The sequence below is a fragment of the Theropithecus gelada genome, chromosome 3 (assembly GCF_003255815.1).
Source record: "Theropithecus gelada isolate Dixy chromosome 3, Tgel_1.0, whole genome shotgun sequence".
NCBI lineage: Eukaryota > Metazoa > Chordata > Mammalia > Primates > Cercopithecidae > Theropithecus > Theropithecus gelada.
In genome coordinates, this window is record NC_037670.1 from 36,976,223 (window position 1) to 36,998,962 (window position 22,740).

Genomic DNA, 22,740 nt, shown 5'->3' on the forward strand with positions numbered 1-22,740 from the left:
TTCCCATGTTTCTCTTTTTGTTTTTAGTTATGTTCTCTTATTTTTTCCATAGTGTCCCAAAGTTTACGCAAGACTACCCGGGAACCTCTTACCCAAGATCCTGTTAAACGTACGTTGTCATTGTCATTCACCTGAGGGAAGGGAAGAGGGGAGGAGGATGCTGCTTGGTTCACATAACTCCAGCATCATCACCTTCTTTGCATGGTTTTGTATTTCTTGAACACCTGTCTTAGTAAAATGTTTCTTCCCATTACCTTGCTTATAATTACATCTCATTTTGCCAGACAGCTTGGGATGTCGGGCTAAGAACATCATTGACCAGGTTTCTTCTGTTTCTGACCAATTTCCTTTTTATTTAGTCCGGTTTTATTGAATATTATAGGGACAACATCATTGTATTGTATTTTCCATTAACTATTTTATTTCCTAAAAGCTATCAGTGTAACTGAGAGCAGGCTCCGCTTCTTACTGCTTGCAGAACCGAAGAACAAGGGCTAGGTGCAGTGGAAGGAAAGTGACTTTACTTTGCAAAACTAGCAGTGGGGAAATGGTCCGGGCTCTTGCCTTAAAGCAACCATCTCAAATTTTGGATTAAAAAACAAAGGCTTAAAAAGGGAAGCTTGGAATGCAGGGCATGAAGGAGGGGTGAGGAGATGCTGCTATACGGGACTTGTTCCAAAGACTTGAGTTATTATCCAGTTCGGTAAGTGGGCTGGTGCATCCCAGGCACAATCAGGTTGTAAATTAACTGCAGCCTTGAGGTGATCTCCTGATGAGGGAGAATTCTACAGGTGCCTAAGTCAGTCAGTGGAACTTCTAAGCAAGCATTAATAATTGTAATAAGAATTATAAGCGTAATTAGATAAGGGAAGCGCTGTGCCGGGAGTGCCTGGTGGGAAGAAAGAGAGCAAAGGTTACCATTTCATTACTAAAACTGGAAGGAAAAGAAAGGAAGAAAGAAAGATCTTTAAAATAGAGTACTCAGTTACATCAAGATGCCATGATTTAACAAGAGACTATAATACATGAGTAACTTATTTCCTCAGAAAAAATACTTAATATTCATGTATTATAGTACATGGTCTAATTCGTACGCACAGATTTCAATTATTTGTGTTGTAAGACCCGGTTTCAACTTCATGAAGGGTCACTTTTAGACATTAGGAACCCCTCTTTCTCCTCTCCCGGAAGACACAGTGGTAGGTTAGAGGTTCTCAACTTCTGACTAGGAAGTAGAGAAAGAGCCTCCTATAAAGAAATGCATTGTCCTGTCACTGCAGGCCTTTAGTGTCTTATGTTTTGTTTTTATTTCAGTTGTACCATCAGACTAACTTAGTTTTAAAACGTGGTTTTAGTATTCATATTTGAATTTGGATTCCATCCAGAAATAGATTTATCCAGTGTTAGCTTAGGGATGATCTATACCATTTATGCTTATGATTGCTGGAGGAAGAGACACAATTTCAGTTGTAGCTTAGATATTTTATAATTAAAATTAGCATTTATGTACATTATCCTGAAAAAAAAAAAAGAAAACCCTCATCTCAAAATTGATGAAGCCAGTTATCTTTTTCAAAGATGATAAATTATAGACGGGTGATTATGTATTTTAAAAAAGATTGCATCCTAAACTGGAAAGCTTTTTAATGGCCTCCGTAAAATATTCAGAATAATTCACGTTATGTATGACTTTTGAAGGATGTGGTTTGTACTGCTGCAATGTACACATTTCTTTTGCTATTGTGAAAAAAGGGTTTTTCTCTAAAAACAGTGTAAGTACAGCGAGTGGGTTCACACAGACTAGGAAAAAGCTCTAGCTCGTCCACTGTAGTATTGATAATACATAGGTACGCATGGTAAGTTGTATTGTACCAAGCATTTTCACAGATCATTTATTTTTCTTCAGAACACTTTGTGGGCATTTTCCTCATTCCTTTTGTACATATGAGAAAAAATGAGGCTTCAAGAGCCTAGTGACTTGTCCCAAGCCATCGAACATGGCAGGACCAGGCTTGAAACCCAAATGACATTTTGGCTGCACTCCACACCAAATGGCTAAGCATTTGGTTCTGACATTGTTTTGCAGGTTGGTAAAATCACATTTGCGATTCAGAAGCACATTTTAAGAATACAGAAAACAGTGAAAAGAGGATGAAGAATGTTAGCGTTTTTTCCTAAATGCCATGAATATAGCACGCATCAGTAAATCAAATGTCTTTCCCATTCTTTTACAAAACAGTGATTATTTTTCTCTTAAGTTTCATTTTAGCATTTATAAGAATTCTATTTTTCCATTTTTAATAACTGATGGAAACAAGCATCATTGTTGGATAAATTTATTTTCATGCAGTACATGTAACTACCACTTTCATCATCCACTGTTCCAGATACTGAAAGTCTCTTTTGTAATTTTCTCCTTCCCGGTAATTTTCTTCATCTACTTGCAGTGTGTTTGGGATCCTGACACCTTTCCATTCTAGGAAGATGAAGTGATTTGGGCAGCTATATTTTCTTGTCTACCTACAGAGACTATTCAATCACAGCAAGTGAGGGGTTTAGCAGCACTAGTACCAACAGACAAGGAAGAAAACATATAATTTCTAGTTATTTATAGCCTGTGCAGCTATGTGGTCTTATTTATAGCAAACTGCACATTTGATTTGAAAAAGTCATGGTCATCTGGAGGTCAGATGCAGATGGCAGACTCAATTCAGAGCAAAGGAGCTGAACTAGAAGGTAAGCAAGCCTGTTAGACTGGGCACCTGGACTTGACTTTGCTCCTTCATCAATCTAGGGCTAATTGGGTGATATTTCTGCACAAAGGTGGTTGGTTTTACAGGTTGCTCAGTCTAAGCTGCTTCTAGGCAAATAATAAATGTGAAAGGAGATAGAAAAAGCTCTTCAGTTGAACTGATGTAAGATTACACTTAGGGAGAAAATGTATGATGGTCTGCATTATAAAAACAAGATTTGCCACAAATCAAGCATTTCTAGGTTTCAAACTTTTGTCATAAAAACCGATTTTGAGCATTGCAATTTTAGGGACATATTTTATTGTTGTTGTTATTGTAAATGAAAATCTAAACCACAAATATAAGGCTGAGAGCTTTCATTTTATTCATGAACATAGGAATTCAAATCATTAAAAAAAATCCTTTCTCATTTGGGATAAAGAGTCTTATGAGAGCTGAGTTAATTTCTGACATTAGTTTTGCACTTGCCCATTTGGGTTTAGGACAGTGCAAAAGTTTAACATTTGATCTTCAAAATGTAGTATTTGTAAACAATACAATTATATAAATATTTGTTGATTCATTTATATTTCAAATATGAGAGTGTGACCATTTTTTCTAGTGTTGTCTCCATCAGATTGGTTCCCAAAAGGCAAACAGACCAACTTCTTAATGGCATTTAATCTCTCAAAGAGCATCATGCTGATTTTCAGTCAGCAGATTGCACCCTGTGATCTGGCCAAAGTGTGACCCATCTCTGGCTCCTTCATTTGCACTGACATGTGGTACAAACAACTAAACCAAGGTTCTTCAACCACAGCACTATTGACATTTTGATCCAGATAATTATTTTAGGAGTCTGTCCTATGCATACAGAGCGTTTAGCAGCATCCCTGACCCCTACCCACTAAATGCCATTAACACAACTCCAGCTGTGATAACTAAAAATGTCTCTAGACTTTGCTAAATGTGCCCGGGGGAATCACATTCTGGTTGAGGATCCTGTTCTGGAGTAGTAGTTTTCCCACATCTGACTCAGAGATAGAACTATCCTGGTGTAAACAGGTGTACTTTCCACAAATTTGGGGGCGTGTTGAAATATTAGAATGTCAGTATCCTCCAATTCTCGACAGATGTTTGAAATTGAATTTGTTAGACTATTGTCCAAGCTCTCAATATTTGCAAGATAAGGTGGAAGTTGCTCTTGCTGTTCTGACTATAGTATTGAAGATCTTGTAGTTTTTCTGCTCGAATGTAAGCTACTGTGGCAGCAGAAGAGAAACCAGCAAACCCCTTAATTGGAAGTCCATGGTTCACCTATGCACCACCGTTTCTCCTGTCTGTTTCATCTTAGTTTCCTAGAATCCCAGGATATGCCGGAGCATAACCATCTGTAGAGATGCCCTATAGTTTTGCTACACAGGTTATTTGTACTTTAGGATTATGTTTATGGCCTTAGGGTGTGTACAGAGGTATAGATCTGACCCCATGCAGGATTGAGGGAGGGAAAAATATTGATTTCTAGGCACATCAGAATGGTCCCGATGACAAGAAACAGACTGGTACACTTCCAGAGAATATGAAAAGAATTGGAACTTAACAAGTCAGGCCCCAAGTTCCGTCCCCAAGAACCATCCCCAAGTTCCATCCCCAAGAACCATTCCCAAGTTCCAAGTTTGTTGCTTCAGAAGCTCATAATTTGCAAATTGTAGATAACTCACCATGCAGCCTTTGAATGGAATATGCCACCTTAACCCCAGGGTCGTTGTAAAGACAGGAGCCATAAGACGGAAGTCTGAATGCCTAGGCCATTTAATCTTTGGCCAAATTCGAACTATTGTTCTTAATCACAGTATTCTTGTTCTTTTCACTGTGCAGTAGCAAATATTAGTTCCCATTAGTACATTCTGCAATACCATTGGAACTAAAACTGCCAAATTAGATTGGGCAACCTGGGCTTACACTTTGCTTCCCAACCAACCTAGGGAGGGAGAACAATTAAAGCATTAAAAGATGTGATGGTGAATTAAACTATATGTCACGTCATTGCCAGTAAATTCTATCAGATTAACAAGTGTGAAAAGCCAAATCTTTGGTATCTGGAAATGCTTAGATGAGAAAAATGATTTTTTCCTCAAAGCCATAATAATTAGAGATGACCCTAAAATTTAAAGGAACTGGATTGCTTAGCAGCTCAGCATTTTTTTTTTTTTTTTTTTTTTTTTGAGACGGTCTGTCACCCAGGCTGGAGTACAGTGGCACAATCTCGGCTCACAGCAAGCTCTGCCTCCCGGGTTCACGCCATTCTCCTGCCTCAGCCTCCCGAGTAGCTGGGACTACAGGCGCCCACCACTGCGCCTGGCTAATTTTTTGAAGTTTTAGTAGAGACAGGGTTTCACTGTGTTAGCCAGGATGGTCTCGATCTCCTGACCTCGTGATCCGTCCGCCTCGGCCTCCCAAAGTGCTGGGATTACAGGCGTGAGCCACCGCGCCCGGCCCAGCTCAGCATTTTTTAAAAAGAAGGGCCATTTACTTTGAATACAGGTTAAATATCTCTTCTCTAAAATGCTTGGGACCAGAGGTGCTTCAGATTTTGGATTTGGGAATGTTGATGTATCATGAAATTCATTTATGTTTCATGTACACCTTGTACAAAAGTCTGAAGGTAATTTTATACTTTTTTTTTTCTTTTTTTTTTTTTTTTTTTTTTTTGAGACAGTCTCGCTCTGTTGCCCAGGCTGGAGTACAGTGGCATGAACTTGGCTCACTGCAACCTCTGCCTCCTAGGTTCGAGATGCCCCTGCCTCAGCCTCTCAGGGGAAGCTGTAATCACAGGCACCTGCCACCACACACAGCTAATTTTTGTGTTTTTTAGTAGAGATAGGATTTCACCATGTTGGCCAGGCTGGTCTTGAACTCCCGACCTGAAGTGATCCACCAGCCTCGGCGTCCCAAAGTACTTTGATTACAGGCATGAGCCACCATGCTTGGCCTTATACAGTATTTTTGCTAATTTTGTTCATGAAACAAAGTTAGTGTACATTGCACTGTGAGAGAACAAAGGTGTTGCTGCTCAAAAAAGATCAGATTTTGGAGCATTTCGGATTTTCAGATTAGGGATGTTCTACCTGTGGTAAAAGAATGCTCGTTATTTATGTGGTCTGTTGTTTAGCTGTTTGCCAGAAGAGGGTAAGTAGATAGTTTAATAAAGCGGTCAGCAAATATTTTTCATACAAGGCCAGATTATAGATTTTAGGCTTTGTAGGTCATGAAGTTTGTCATAACTGCTTAACTCTGCAGTGGTAGCATGAAAGCAACAATAGACAGTAAGTAAACAAATACACAAGGATGTGTTCCAATAATACTACTTTTATAAAGGTAGCCAGTAGCCAGGTGCAGCGGCTCACGCCTGTAATCCCAGCAGTTTGGGAGGCCGAGGCAGGCAGATCACCTGAGGTCAGGAGTTCGAGACCAGCCTCGCCAACATGGTAAAACCCCATCTCTACTAAAAATACAAAAATTAGTGGATGTGGTGATGCGCACCTGTAATCCCAGCTACTCGGGAGGCTGAGGCAGGAGAATCACTTGAACCCAGGAGTCTGAGGTTGCAGTGAACTGAGATCGCACCATTGCACTCCAGCCTGGGGGACAAGAGCGAGACTCCATCTCAAGGAAAAAGAAAAAAAAAAATGTAGCCAGCAAGCCGATCCTTGGTTTAATACAACAGGTTTTTTAATTTTAATTTTAATTTTTTTTCCAATAGCTTTGGGGGTACAAGTGGCTTTCGGTTACGTGGATGAAGTGTATGATGGTGATGTCTGAGAGTTTAGTGTCCCCATTAACTGAGTAGTGTACATTGTACCCAATATGTAGTTTTTTATCCCTCACCTCCTTCCCACTCTCCCTCATTCTGAGTCTCCAATGTCCGTTATGCTACTCTGCATGCCTTTGCATAATCATAGCTTAGCTCCCAATTTATAAGTGAATACGTACTGTGTTTCCATTCCTGATTACTTCACTTAGAATAATGGCCTCCAGCTCCATCCAAATTGCTGCAAAAGACTTTTATTTTGTGATTTTTGTGGCCCAGTAGTATTCCATGGAGTATATATACCACATTTTCTTTATCACTCATTGGGCGATGGGCCCTTAGGTTGGTTCCATATCTTTGCAATTGTGAACTGTGCAGCAGTTATTTTGGAGTCCAGGATGTGCTAGGCCAGGTATTTTGAGGGACACCAGCAAAGGAATCTGAGTACTGGCTTTCTTTTTTTTTTTTTTTTTTTTTTTTTTTTTTTTTTTGAGACGGAGTCTCGCTGTGTCACCCAGGCTGGAGTGCAGTGGCGCGATCTCGGCTCACTGCAAGCTCCGCCTCCCGGGTTTACGCCATTCTCCTGCCTCAGCCTCCGAGTAGCTGGGACTACAGGCGCCCGCCACCACGCCCGGCTAGTTTTTTGTATTTTTTTAGTAGAGACGGGGTTTCACCATGTTAGCCAGGATGGTCTCGATCTCCTGACCTCGTGATCCACCCGCCTCGGCCTCCCAAAGTGCTGGGATTACAGGGTTGAGCCACCGCGCCCGGCCCTGGCTTTCAATAACTTGATAATTTTATTGATGAAATGAGACCCAGATATGTCATAGAAATAAATAACAATATAAAGTAAAATATACAAGTGTAGGAGAAGATTGCTCTGGAAGTCTGGGGTAAAATGAAATCAACTTTATCCTTAAGACCTCCATAGAGGTTAACAGTTCCATCTGCTTTTACTGCTACTATTTATATGAAAGTGGACAATATTGAAGATTGTGACTTTTTGAACTCATCTATTGAGTGTTGAGCAGCTATGACAGATTATTTCTTTATGTGCCTCCATTAATGAAGTCAAGAATAGCTTCTGACAAATTGACAAAAAACAATACCCTAAGGTTAACCCATTCTGAATGCCAGTTATTATTGCTATTGCTTCACGTGTATTTTTTAGATTCAGACTTGAGGTTGCTTTTAAGTTTTAGTGTGTGGTGCTGAATAGAGAATAGATGTTAATAAAAAATAATGCCAGCATTCATTCTTTCACATTCAGTTCATATATTTGAAAAAATTCCCATGTCAGTATGTGTCCATGGACATAAAAAAAGAAATGTAGCTTGACTAGAGTAAACACATCATAGATTACATTTTTATTACCTTGTGTCCACACGTTGCATTGATAGTGTTCTCCACCAACTATGATTGCACTGGCTGTAAAATTATAATACAAGGGCATATTAGGGGGAGAATGCCTTTGTTTCTTCTTGTTGTTGTTGTTATTTTGTTTTTAAAAGAGTCTGATATTACACCAGAGGATCACAAACTGTATTTTCTTGTTATAAATGGCTCTTCTATCTTGGACTTAGTGGGTAGGATAAATATTTGAATTTAGAATGCGTTAGGAGTTTTAGCTATTTTGAAATTAGAAAAATGGAGAGACACTTTTTTTTTAAGTTGGGGTGGCACTCGGAAAGCTCTACCATGTTTCAAGATTAAATTTTCACATAAACGCTAACAGGTTTCTATTTCACCCATATATAAATGATCCCCCTTGTCTCCTCTCCTAAATTATAGCCATCTCAAGTGACAACCTTGCTAGGTCTGTATCAAATAGCATTTTCAATGATAAGGCAATGATTTATATAGGTCTTAATTTGTTTTAATCTTCTGTTATCAGTGCTATAGAGATAAATTGCTTTTCTGCTGATGAAAGGAGACTAAACCAATTTTCTTGTTAGAATCTAACATTAATATATCGACTGAATGCCATTCATAAGCCTTTGTTTAGGGAAGCATTGGGCCTTCTGGCCTGTTGGAGGTGGCCATGGTCATTGCTGTTTGAAGGTGGGTTGTTTTCTCTTTTGTGTCCTGAGCCCATTGTGACTGTAAAACTGTGTGTCACCCCAGAGACTGAGGAAACAAATGAATATCAAAATGATAGGGGCAATCTTTCTCAGTGTCTTTAATTTTGACCCCGCATTCTTGTTTGAATGTGAAATACCACATTAGTATGAATATGAAAGGGAGTACTCTGCAGCGATTATAAAATCGGAACTAAAATGAAGGAAATCGGTGCGTGTGCAGTTCAACTTAATAGATTATCTTCTAAGGAGTCTTCAGACAGGCTAGGAGAGTGATTTCTGCCTCGTCCTGAAGATGTTAGCAGGTTTCACCCTGTTCTGAAGTAACTTCCCTTCAAATGGTAACAATTTTCTCCGAGGAAGCACAGGTATGGAAATGTTTCATTGCTGTCTTGGCGCCAGTGATGGAGGAGCATTTTGTGACAGGAACGTTGCATGCCGCATCAGCGTTCATGAATAAACTGAAAGCTAACCTGCCATTTTACTTCGCCCCAGAAAACAGAGCTCTGGCAGGTATTGAGAATAGATTACAGTGTGAAGTGGCAGTATTGTGACAAGCATCCATGTATCAGTATTAAAATCGAAAGGAGCCCTCACGCACATGTGGAAGCAGTTTCTCCCGTTTTCATACTCAGTTCCCTGAGGTAACAGCATTTTGGTGTGAGAGAAAGAAGGGAATCTGACCATTCTCGTGTGGGAAGGGGGCTGAGGACAACTTCCTATGACAGCCACCCTGCTGCAAGCCACCGTCATCTTCATCTTTGTCTTCTTTTTTTTTTTTCTTGAGACAGAGTTTCGCCCAGGCTGGAGTACAGTGGCACAATGTTGGCTCACCACAACCTCCGCCTCCCTGGTTCAAGCGATTCTCCTGCCTCAGCCTCTCGAGTGGCTGGGATTACAGGCGCCGCCACCATGCCCAGCTAATTGTAGTATTGTTAGTAGAGATAAGGTTGCTCCATGTTGGTCAGGCTGGTCTCAAACTCCCGACCTCAGGTGATCCGCCCACCTCAGCCTCCCGAAGTGCTGGGATTACAGGCGTGAGCCACTGCGCCCAGCCTGTCTTCTCCTCTTAAAAGATCTTCCTTCTGCTGTTGTCCCACAGCAGCCAGAGTGATCCTTCAACAAAACACCCCATCACATATACTCCCCCTCAAACAGCCCACACTGGTCCTTCAGAATCCTTATTGTGGCTTCAAGGCTGTACATAATATCCCCCATTTCTTCCCTGCCTCTCCCACTACTTCCTCTGTTGCTTCTTCAGCTCTGGCCATGCGGGTCTTGTGGAATTTGCCAGCCAGCCTCAGCTATTAGGGCTTCCAGGCTAGTTTTGTCATCTGCCTGCCAAGTTCTTCCGGCAGCCAGCTGGGAAGATCTGAATGTCACCTCCTCACTTCAGACTCTACCTGGTTGTTTACTTACTGCGGTCTACCTTTCCCCTCTCCCCTCAGCTCTCCCAGTCCTTCTGAACTCTGCTCTATTTTTCTTTTTCCTCTTTTTCTCCATAATACAAATCACATATTAACAATATGACTTACTGGCTTTTTAAAAAGTCTTGCAGTAATTGTTTCTGTCCCGAGAATATAATGTCACCAGGACCAGGGCCTTCATGTTTTCTCAATGGTTTCTGCCATGTGCCTCACATATAGTAAGGGCTATAATGTTGGCGGGCTGGAGAAATAAAAGAATGAACAGGCTCACTAAAGGCAGGATAGTTTGTCCACGTCAGAGCTGCTGTCTCAGCCGCTTTGATACCTCTGACTTCACACTGTGGCATAGAATAAGGATGTGGCTTATGTAGAAGGCGTAAGTCATCCAGAATACCACTGTATATTTGGAAGCAAATGTTCACCTTGAAGCAGTAATGCACTGGGAATTGGAACTGCTTGTGCGTTAGATTTTTTCATTTGTTATGAGTGTTTAGATACACATGATCACTATTAAAAGGAAGGGAGGTAATAGCCTACCATGGCCTACAAGGCTCTTTAGGAGACTAAAATAAAATAAATACAAAGGTCATTTAAAAAGTTAAAAGCTTTTGCATGTGATGTTGGTAGTGCTGCTAACAACGAGCATCGATATTGAACCCTGAGTTTTGTCTCATTTTAAGTCTAGTTTTCCGCGGAAAGGGGAACATGCCCAGCCAGCTTGCTTGCAGAAGGCATGAGTGACCAGGTTGGCGGAGGGGCCTAAGGCCAGAACGTCCTTCGTATTCCATCCTCCATATTCCAGCACTGTGGGCTCTTTTCACTTGATCCCTGCTTTATGACCCAACTTCTGTTGAAGATCATTTGCCAGATAGTGTTCAGGGCAGGAACAGCTGTTTCATAGAAAACAAGCCAACCAACATCGTAACAAAGCATATGTTGTTTAGCCAAGTTGTGTTGCTCATTAACAAAACAAAACAACAAAAACCCTTTCCAGTGCCCCAGCATGTGGATGGATTAGCCCTTTACTGCCCTAAAAATTAGCTTTACAGCCTTTTTATGGTTTACCCAATCTTAAGAAACTTTATTTGTGTGTGTTTAGGGATGCGAATAAGTAACTACACAATAAAATAGGGTAATTTTTTCTTCCCATGTATTAAACGAGAACACATAGAAGATGCCTAGCATGGAGGACTCTGATGAAAAGAGGCTGTTATCATTTGACCAACATGGAAATCCTAGCCTGTAGTTAGTTAGTTTGTTGGTTTTTTGAGACGGAGTTCTGCTCTTGTTGCCCAGGCTAGAGTGCAGTGGTGCGATCTCAGCTCACCACAACCTCCACCTCCCAGGTTCAAGTGATTCTCCTGCCTCAGCCTCCCGAGTAGCTGGGATTACAGGCGTGCGCCACCAAGCCTGGCTAATTTTTTTTTTTTTTTTTTAAGTAGAGACAGGGTTTCTCTGTGTTAATCAGGCAGGTCTCAAACTTCCAACCTCAGGTGATCCGCCCACCTTGGCCTCCCAAAGTGCTGGGATTACAGGCATGAGCCACCGCACCGGGCCAAAATCCTAGCCTTTATCAGAGGTTCTGTGGAACCTCAGAGGTCTGTGAGCAGGATGAACTGCTCTATGGTAGTTTAAAATGCAGAACAGAAATAAACCCTCCTAAAGCCAGTTTGTTTCCACTTTCTAAGTGGTGACAGTGACCTGTATTTTAAGTACCTTAAATATGTCAGTGACCTGCTAATACACAGCTTCCTGTTCCCTCTGTGTCCTGTGATGTCCTGTGACATCCTGACATTCCTTGAGCCCCACTCCCTTCCCAAAAGGAAGTACCTTGATGGGTGAGGACACAGGGCACACGTGTCTCTGGCCTTCTGTGGACGTAATCACAAAATGGTAGTCAGTCCTATGAATTTAATCTCTTTAGGACATAAGGATATTCACGAAATAGAAGGTGAGCTCTCTGGACATACTCCACCGTAAAATTGCTCTCTCCTTCCTCCTCAGCAGCTGCAGAGCAGTAGGTCATAAACTATTAAATTCGTTTAACAATATCAGCATATGTTATCCTTCTCCGCTTGACTAGACAGTAATCTGGTTTGCTGGTTGGTATGAATATAGGATAATTTCACACTAATTGAGATGGGGGATTATATGAATGGCTGAAAATTTGAGTTACAGATTAAAAGAGACACAACTTCCTCAACTATGGGAAGTAACTGGACCGTTAACAAACATTTAACTTGAAGAGAAATTGTATTGCTCAGGATTCTCCAGAGAAACAGGACCAATAGGGTATATACGTATAGGAAGAGATTGATTATGCAGAATTGGCTCACACAACGATTATGGAGGCTAAGTTCCATGATCTGTTATCTGCAAGTTGGAGACCCAGGAGAGCTGGTGGTATGACTTAGTCCAAATCTAAAGGCCTGAGAAGCAGAGAAGACAATGGTGTACATTTCAGTCCAGGGGCAAGAGAAGACCGATATCCTGGCTCAGGCAGCCAGGAAATAAAAAGGATGAACTGCTCCATCCTCTGCCCTTTTGATTTCAGACCCTCAGCAGATTGGGTGATGCCTGCCCATGTTGAAGAGGGTGATTTACTTTACTGAGTGCACCAGTTCCAATGCTAATCTCATCCAGAAGCACCCTCACAAACACACTCAGAAACAGTGCTTAATCTGGGCACCCTGTGGCCCAATCAAGTTGGCAGGGAAAATTAATTACCACAGAAGTATTTCTGGATTCAATGGAATAAATTGGTAATATAGTATTCGTGTTTATTTCCATGTGCCTAAAAAGAAGGTTTTTATCCTTTTAAATATCCTCAGTCCTATTAAACATACCTCACATTCACGTTCCATGGTTATTCTCTTATTATATTGCTACGTGCATTTCTACTTAGGCCAGTGTGATTATAGTGATTCAGATTATAGTGTTTATCTTCTTTCCTTTATACAGTAAACAGTGTTTGCAAACCATAGGAGCTGAAAAAACTTCCTTCTTACATAGTAAGTTTTATGATTCTAGTTTTCCAAAGGGGTGCTTATGTTATGGTTATAACAGTTACAGCCAGATGACTATCTTCATCAGGGAATATAACCCCAAATATTTATACATTTTCATTTGTTTCAAACATAAAATATGGTTTGCCTAAACATGTCATTCTGCCAGATTGGGCTATGCAAAATAATGTTATTGTTTTGTTTTCTGCTTTTACTTTAACTTGTTCTCTTTTGAGCTCTACCAGTTAAGATGAGAAAATGACTGAAGCGGGGGAAACATTTTGAATGCTAAATACCACGTTCATTCCAAGTTGGGATTCATTGACTTAATGATTAAGTTAAAAAACTACTTGCATACTGGTTTGCTTAAAGCAATGGAGAAAAACATTTCCCTTTTTTTCGAAAAGGATGTAATATTCAAAATTATTGTTTCGATCTTACAAATTAACAATGTACTTATTTTTGATACTTTCAACCTTTTTTATGTGGGCTACCTCTAACATTTTTTGAAAAATACATATTACTTTTCCTGTAGGTTGCACTCTGTGATCCTGTGTGTAATTCATTTTCAGTGGTTCTATTTTGTTTTTGGTTAATGTTTATATTTTCTTTTGGGTTTTTTTTCTCAATTTTTAAATTTGTCCTTTTCTTTTTTCTTTCTTTCTTTATTATTGCGCCCTCCTACCAAAACATTTTCAGTGGCTTTGAATAAAAGTAGCAGAACTTTCCCATGGTTAGCATTAGCTCTAAGATTTGAGCAGGATGTAATAAGCAGAGGAGGAGGCAAGGCCGCTAATATGTATGAGCTCTGCCGCGTGTCACCCTCTCTGCCAGATGACTTACATGTGGTATGGTATCTCATTTTCCCAGCACTCCTATCATATCGTGTGGCATGTTATCACCACTTGATAAAGAAACTGGAACATGGAGTGCTTAAGTTTCCTGCCCCAGGTCACAGCCGATCTGAAAAAGAAATGGAATTCAAATCCAAATGTGCTTAATTGCAAAGCCCCCACATGGCTCTTTCCTTCCTTCCTTCTCCCTGTTGCTGCCAATGTGAGAAGGAACACCACTCCCTCATTTGCTACAGAGAAGATAGGGGCAGCTGTGTAAAGGCACCAGGAATATGCTCTGCCTCCTTCCTTCCACTTGAAAGCAACATCTGGATAGACACTCAACTGCTTATATTTTTTGAAAAATGATTATTAATCAGGATTGAAGTGGAGGGAAAAAATCAAAACGAATGTTGAACAGCCTTCCGGTTTTAGTTAATATCTTTGAAGACTTTGGATTAAGATTCCAGACATTTTCTTGAAGGATGTAGAAAACGTATTTAACTTCAAGTTTAGTTTCAAAATGACTTAGCTATAAATTCTTCTCATTCAAGTCCCCTTTGAGGTATTATATCCCAAATGTAATACACAAGTATTAATAATTTGATAGGAATACTTGGAACATTCGTGATATTTGAATAACCTTTTGAATGAAACAATGGATTTGACCTAAAAAGATAGTGAAAACATCTCATTTCATTTTTTATGTTAAATATGCGTCTTCTTAAGTCAAAATCCTTTTTTCTTTTAAGCTCATAAATACTCTGAATTCTCACTAGTCATTACTAATCTTTTGGAAAATTGCTTCTATAGGTATTATAATTCACTTGGCTCATGAGTTAAGACATTTTTGTTTTATAGTGTACTCTTGAATTTTATAGGTATTTATGTTTTCACATAATATAGCAGTGTATGTTGCAATTCAAATATTGCTTAGCAGTATTGGTTGAATTCAAAATAGAAATCACTTTTTGACAACTGGCATAATGAATTCATTGACTAGTGTCAAATTTGTGAAGGCAGAAAGGTCCTTTTGTGATTCAAAAATGTGTTTATTGATTTTTTGTGTGTGTGGAGTTTCACATACTGTCTCATGAAGGTTGTCTTTGTAGTTAAGTTATCTAAAATACATCATACAATTTACCTTTTCTCTGGGGTGCAGTTATTCTACAACAGGCTAATTATAGTTATCTTTGGTTTCTGCAGGAGTCTGAATGTATGATATTGATGATATCATCATTTACTTTCAGAGTTGCCAAATATGAATTCAGGAAAGCATGGGGATTTGGAAAAACATGTCTATCCAGCACCAACTGTTTTTGCTCTTTGCATGCTTGTTTTGTAAAGAACTCTAATACTATATTGCAAAGTGGACCATTTTAAAGATTTTTCCTTCATTCTGTACTTGGGAATGATGAAACACATCCTTACTGTGCTGCACAGTGTCTCATGGTGTTCTCTTAAACAGCATTAACGTCTTGTATGCGCTGCTTTACTAAATGCTCTGTTCCGAGAAATAACTGAAAATATGGCTTTCTTTTAAACGAGTGGATATTCTGTTGTTGGTGTTTTTTTGTTTGTTTGTTTTTTTCCTCAAACCTCCTTCTCTTCTACTTTATAGTTCCTACAACAGCAGCCAGTACCCCTGATGCCGTTGACAAGTACCTTGAGACACCTGGGGATGAGAATGAACACGCCCATTTCCAGAAAGCCAAAGAGAGACTTGAGGCCAAGCACCGAGAGAGAATGTCCCAGGTAAGTCTGGCACTTCCATCATTCAGCCCTACGATATCAGGAAACCTCAGTCTCCCCCACAGGCCTGCTGGCTTTATCAAGATCTTTAAAGATGCAGAGTTCTAATTTTAAATGTTTACTGTGTGGGCACAGTTTGTGAGGTTTTTGCATCCTCCATGAACATGCTGCCTAAGAAGGATCCAAGTATAGTTGGATTTTGTAAGCACAAATTAAATGATGTCCATAACGTTCTCTCTGGTGAAGAAAGGTACTTGGCATTATTATTCTGTATATATGTAGTACCTGTAATCAACATATTGTAAATTAAAATCCATCTAAGAGCATTTTTCTCTTTAGTAAAGATGAGTTTCTGTATTAAATCCCAGACTGTTATAATTGTGAACCTACCATTGTTTACAGTCTACAGAATCATAGAGACTTAAAACTGAGCTGAACCATAGTGATTATTTCATCTAGTCTCCTAAGTGATACATAACGGAATAGAGGTTCAAAGAGTGGCTTCCCATTTTAGCACAAGGCAAAATCAGTGAGCCAGAGACAACATTTAGAATCCAGGCCTTTCTTGCTCGTAGTACGGTACTGCTTTCACTATACTTTGCTGGAAAAAAAAAAAAAAAAAAAAAAAAAACGTGGTTTGGTTTGGTATTTTTTTTTTAGCAGATCCTTAATTAAGCAAATTGAAAAATAACTTGTGTCTAAAACATGGCTAATCCATATATACTATCTATACTATCAACTACAATTTAAGCTATGTCTACTACCAGGCACTGGATGTTGTATTGGAGTTTGATAATACAGAGAATTTTAGCCCTTGCTCAGATTCCTCATTCATTCATTCATTCATTCATTCATTCAATCAACAAATATGGGCATATTATTTTCCAGTCACTTTTTCGATTTGTAGTCTACAAACCTAGGAGTGAATGTGGGGAAAAAAAAAAAAAAAAAAAAAGTAGGACATATAAGTGAATGAATAAAGATCTCAGGTTAAAGTAAGCCATTCATTTTTAGTGTTAATATTCTGTGGCAAATATCAGAAGATAGGAGAAATTTTTGTCATACTTAGATACTTAAAAAGTCTGTTGAGAGACATTAAATGCAATTTATGAATGAGACTGCTGCATATTTTCTAAGACCATAGTCAGTCTTTAGTAGACAATTAATCTTGCTTTCCTGTAATTTCTGATCTGGGTCCCTGTTGACCCCAGAAGATTCCTCCCTGCCAGGGCCAAATGAATGGCCTCTGAGCATGTCTTGCACATGCAAACCAATCAGTCAAACGCTCCTAACTCCCAACCATATTCTTTACTTACCTCTTATACTCTGGGCCACTATACACCTACTGTAATCACCCCAGGGCCAGGTACCAGGCCACTAGGGACAACCTCATGCCCCATCACCATTATTTGAACTAGTCAGTCCTAAACGTGCCTACCCTGCTTCGTGCATTCTTTCCATGAAAACCACAGAGAGCTCTTGTTCATGTGTTCCCCTCCTGACCAACCCTGATGCTTCCCGTAGTGGCATATACTGGCTTCTTGGGAGCTATGAGTAACAAACTGTCTTTTCCATGATAATCATCTCCTGATCTCTTGGCCTCACCTGAATAATAAGAAAACCTACACTTGAAAACATATAACTAATAATGTATCTAGAAAGGTACAACACAGATACTGTTTTTTGGTTTGTTTTGTTTTTTTGTTGGTTTGTTTTGCCTTCAGATGAGTAACAATACTTGGATCTACTTTGGTATAATAACATAAAGAGGGAAAACGCCTTATAATCACTATACTTTTGGCTCTGGAATATAATGTGCAGTTCTAGTGGTTGCCCGTGATGAAAACCTAGCAGCGAATTGAACTAGAAAGCTAACCACAGGGAATTAGTGAGTTTTCAGCTGATGCCAAAAAAATCAGATTTTTCATTAGGAAAGACATAGGCACTGTCCCGAAAGCATTGGAGGACTATGAATCATACTTATTGCCACTGAAATGTCCTCCTATCTCCCTTCTTTATGAAGCTTTCAGAGGCTTCCTGTGCCCTCACAAATCCACTTCTGGGCACATGAAGTCTTAAAAAAAAGAACAATGACAAAAATAAACACCGAATGCTCAGCTTGTCATTTTCAGCGCCTACCGCTGTACCCTGACTCTGGTCTTCCTACCACCTCTTCCTTCTCAACTGCTACCCTTGCCTTCTGTACAATGTTAAACTGCTGTTCTGATCACGCCACTCTGCTCACCATCTGCTCATCTCATCTTGGACTTCCCTTTGTCCTCGGCATTGACTTCTCCTGGAAATGCCCCCCCACCCTTCTTCACATTGGCACATCTCACCCATTCCTTACACCCCACTTCATACTCAGAATGAGACAGACAGTCATTGCCCTTACCTTTCATTTAATTCTAAATATTTGCTCTCCGGTTTTATTAGTGATTTTTCGACACACCTGCGTTATCTTTCCAGCTGGATTGTAAACTCCTTTTAGTACCTCTAAGTTCATGTAAGTCTTACTAACCTTGCATTTATCTTGGACCCACTTAGTTATTTTTTTAAAAAATTTGTGGTTTTTTAATCCTGGTTTATTTATCTTAGTATAACTTGGTCATTTTTGATCTTATTAAGAAAACGTATTTCAAATTCTCTATTAGTTTTAGATATGACAGGTCTTTGATAAAATAATAATTCAACTTTTCTTTTAGCACATCTATTTAACTTGTGACTTAGTTCATATGAGTTTTGATAGATTTTGTTCATCTTTTAGTCATCAGATATATCTGATATAACCTAAGAGATGTTATGCCAGAGCAGAGAATGTTGTCTACTAGATTCCAGTGGTCACAGGCATATGAGACACCTGAAATTAGTATGTATCTGATAATCTGTGGTGCTGAAATCTAGGGACTTTTCGACTTCAAACTTGCCTGTCTCTTAAATCTCTACTAGGTAGTAGTCATTTTCTCTGCATGGAACAGCCAAGTCTTTGAAGATCCATCATTCCAAATGAAATTGATACCTTTGTGCCTGCAGTGGAAAATTGCTTTGTAAGAATCTATAGAGGCACTGCAAGGGCCAGGTCCTGAGAATTTTAAATTTTAAAAATTGTGCAGTTTTTTAAATAAGTTTTATTGTAGTTTTTGTTATATGTTTTCTTATAAATACAGAGGATTTTGGAATTTTTCATATTTTCATATTTTTCAAATTTCAGTTTTTCATATTTAAATCTAACCTGTAGATTTTTGTTGCTCTATGTCGTGACTAGCATCTAGTCAATAGAAATCAGCAACTGAACCATGTGTGAGCACTTTTATTACTTATAAACTTACTACTTTTAGTATATGCTTAAAATGAAGTCCTTCAAATTGAAAGCTGACCCAACTCATAGTTCGTTCCTTCCTTCCTTCCTTCCTTCCTTCCTTCCTTCCCTCCTTCCTTCCTTCCTCCCTCCCTCCCTCCCTCCCTCCCTTCTTTCCTTAATGGAGTCTTGCTCTGTCGCCGGGCTGGAGTGCATTGGTACAATCTAGACTCACTGCAACCTCCAACTCCCTGGTTCGAGCGATTCTCCTGCCTCAGCCTCCCCAGTAGCTGGGATTACAGGCACATGCCACCATGCCCAGCTAATTTTTGTATTTTTAGTAGAGACATGGTTTCACCATTGTTGGCCAGGATGGTCTCGATCTCCTGACCTTGTGATTCGCCCACCTCAGCCTCCCAAAATGCTGGGATTACAGGCATGAGTCACTGTGCCCAGCCTAGGTTTTTATTTTTAAGATAAGCAGCAACATTTTAAGAGCGCCCCTTTCTCCTGTCACTAAATGTAAATAAACTTAGCTCACCTAGTGAATTTTTTATTTTATAATGGAAAATTGGGTACCATAGGGTACAAATACATGATCTTTAGAACCACATAGATCTTGGTTTATATTCTTTCCTCTCCCTTTTTTACCTGCGTAGTCTTGAGCTGGTACCTTAACCTGGTTCATAAAATGGGACTGCCCTGGCTAGTCACAAGCTGTTGTGAGGAATCAATTAAATTAGATAGATGTTGTAAAGCACTTAACACAGGGTCAGCAGTAATGCTATTTGCTATCAGTTCCACAGTGAAATTCACTGTTGATAGGGAGATGCTCAGCCTACATATAGTGAGTATTCATTTGCAGTAGAGTCTTAGTAGGATGGTGCAGGTGATTTATTTATTTGTGGGGGTATAGGATATTTTTAAATTGTTCTGAAAATCAAAATTTGAGTTAATTTTTATAGTAATGCTTATTTGCAACTCATTAGCTAAATAAATCTCTTTAATTATTTCATGGATTCCTCCAGCTTAAAGCTTAAAGTCCAGGTTCTGAGTGTACAAGGTAAAAATGGAAAAAATGTAAATGTAATATGGGAAATCAGTTTTCACATTGCAGTAGAGCATTGAACAACTATCTCAAACTAATTTTGAGATCCTTGCTTAAAGACTTGTTGGTAGAGTACCACCACTGTGAACATTCCCAAAGCAGGAAATTGAAATATTTATATTGCAAGGCTTATCTCATCTATAAAGCAAAGATGGTCTTCCATGTCCCCCTTGCCCACAGGTTCCCTTTATTAACTTGGTAGAAGCACCAAAGCAGATGGGACAGTATGTTTCTTTTCTTCCATGTTCTATTCTTGTTCATTGCAGCAGGGCATTTGTCCCAATTTTGCTGTGAACCTTGAGATTATTTTTTATATGCTTTTTAAGTATAATGGAATATTTATTCCATCTTGTTTTCTCCATAGTTTTACTAAAACAACAAGAAGAAGCTAATTGCCTATCATATACAAAGAATTAATATCAATAGACAATAAAATCTGTAATTAGGAACCCACATGGTGATTTGATGTGGTATTGTCTCATAGAAGTCTTCTATCTGTAGTTATTTATTCCAAGCCTCTTTTTCTTTCCTGTCTTGAAGTATGTCAGAAGAGTCTATTCCTTAGGGCTAAATACCTACAAATAACAGGCTCTTATAATACAGTAATCAAGTTTCCTCATACTTTGGGAGTACACAGAGTATGCAAGTACACATCTGGCACCAAGCCAATATTTTTTTTCCGTGATCTTTCTTTCTTCATTTTACCTAGCTCAGTTATGAGTTGCACTTTAAACAAATTCTACTTGTCATACACTTGAAAAGGCAGCTCTAGGTGGTAGGAAGTTAATATTTTCCTTGAACAACATACAGAGGTACAGTCTTTTACTTTTTTTATCAGGTTAATGAGTGCACTTCATTCAGGGAAATCCATGCAGGAAGCATTGATTTCCTACAAAACACATTCACCTGATATCTTAGTCAGTTTGTGTTGCTATAATAGAATACCCCAGCTTGGATAATCTGTAAAGAAAAAGAAGTTTAAAATTCGGCTTTCAGTTCTGCAAATGGGGAAGTCCAAGAGCATGGTGCTGGCATCTGTTCAGGACCTTCATGCTATATCATTTATGGTGGAAGGAAGAAGGGCGAGAGGAGGGCAAAACTCAGTTTTATAACAACCCACTTCTCACAATAACAAACCTACTCTCCCCATAATGAAACTAATTTACTCATGAGGACAGAGACTGAATCACCTCTCAACATTGTTGCATTGGGGATTAAGTTTCCAACACATGCTTTTTAGGGGACACATTCAAACCATAGCAATTGGTTACTAAATTAGTGCTATTTGTTAAAAAATACATTTTTTCTGCATTCAGAATATTATATGTTTTCTTGGAGTTTTTGGAAGGACTTAGAGTAATCCTTGCTGTTCATGACTTAGGTCGGCAAGCTTAAAGGGCCTTAATTCCCCATCAGTTCTTTAAAGAGGGATAGGTCTTAGGATATCAGACAGCAGAAGTCTTCTTTTTCTCCCCCATTATATACTTCTCTTTGGCATTGTATTCATCACACACACACACACATACACACACACACACACACACACACACACACATAAAATGTCATATTTTCTTTTAAAGTCAAAATATATAGTTTAAAATGGTTTCAGTCACTTTCATAAGAGAGTAAAACTTACATGTTTCAGTTAAATATTGGAAGACCTTGTTCAGTTAGTGTATGCCTTCTATGAATAGTTGGTGTTTGTTCACATCAAATAAAATGACTGTCACTCAGTTCTAGGGAAAAAAAGACCAACCTTGACTCAAAAGGCTATATTCCTGCAGTAAATGTGAACATTTATGTTTAATACACTGCTGTGATTAATTATGTATATATCCTAGTGGGAGGTCACATATTATTCAGATAGGAATGAGTATGTAATACATTTTTTAAATATCTAAAATGACAAAAATAGAAGAAAGACATAATCATCCGTCCTATTAAGTCTGTATTCAAAGGATGAACTGATGATTTTAAACTCAAATGTTTTCTTAATTTATAGGTCATGAGAGAATGGGAAGAGGCAGAACGTCAGGCAAAGAACTTGCCTAAAGCTGATAAGAAGGCAGTTATCCAGGTAAAATCTGAACCCATTTCCTACCAAACATCACATGCCAGCAGTCTGTTTAATGAGTGTCTGCAGGTTTACCTGCATCTGCCAGCACCTCAAACGTGATTGTTCATAGTCCCATGAACTTGAACTGTTCTTAATCATTGTCTAGTAATTGAGTTGCTTAAATCCTGCCTTATATCTGCTCCCAATTATTTCAAGTTATAATTCATTGCCATAAAACTCACATTGTAACTTGCAATCTACTTTTTATTAACAATACATCTTTTAAGTCACCACAATCTTCTACTGCTTCTCCCTCCTACAAAAATTATGAGAATTTGAATTTTTGACTTAAACCAGTCTCAAAATTACCTTAAGTAAACCAAGAGTTTATTATGATCAATTACTTGAGGTACTTTTAGTAAGAGAGGAATTTTTTTTAATATAAGAGTTTCAAGAGTGCATCCAATGTTATTATTAGTCAAATCAGTCTTCAGAGAGCCTATGAAATACTAATTTTCAATGAAAAAGTAGGTTTGATGTGGATTGGAGAGTGCAGAAAAGTGACGTAACCTATAAAACATGCAGAGTTAGTCAAAATGTGGAATGACTATGCAGTCTTTAGGATACTTTTTAGCACTAG

The 22,740-nt window shown here is 38.9% G+C and overlaps 1 protein-coding gene across 10 annotated transcripts in view; it reads left to right on the forward strand.

Moving 5' to 3' along the window:
• Positions 1-22,740, forward strand: part of APP (amyloid beta precursor protein) — a 288,793-nt gene that overhangs the window by 176,274 nt on the left and 89,779 nt on the right. For 7 of the 10 annotated variants that reach the window (XM_025378892.1, XM_025378887.1, XM_025378891.1 and 4 more), the window contains 2 exons: positions 15,508-15,641; positions 22,047-22,121. In XM_025378892.1, the coding sequence (XP_025234677.1) occupies positions 15,508-15,641; positions 22,047-22,121 (209 nt within the window). Of the gene's footprint in view, positions 1-52; positions 110-15,507; positions 15,642-22,046; positions 22,122-22,740 lie in introns of all 10 variants that reach the window. The other 3 variants (XM_025378883.1, XM_025378884.1, XM_025378889.1) reach the window with 1 other exon arrangement.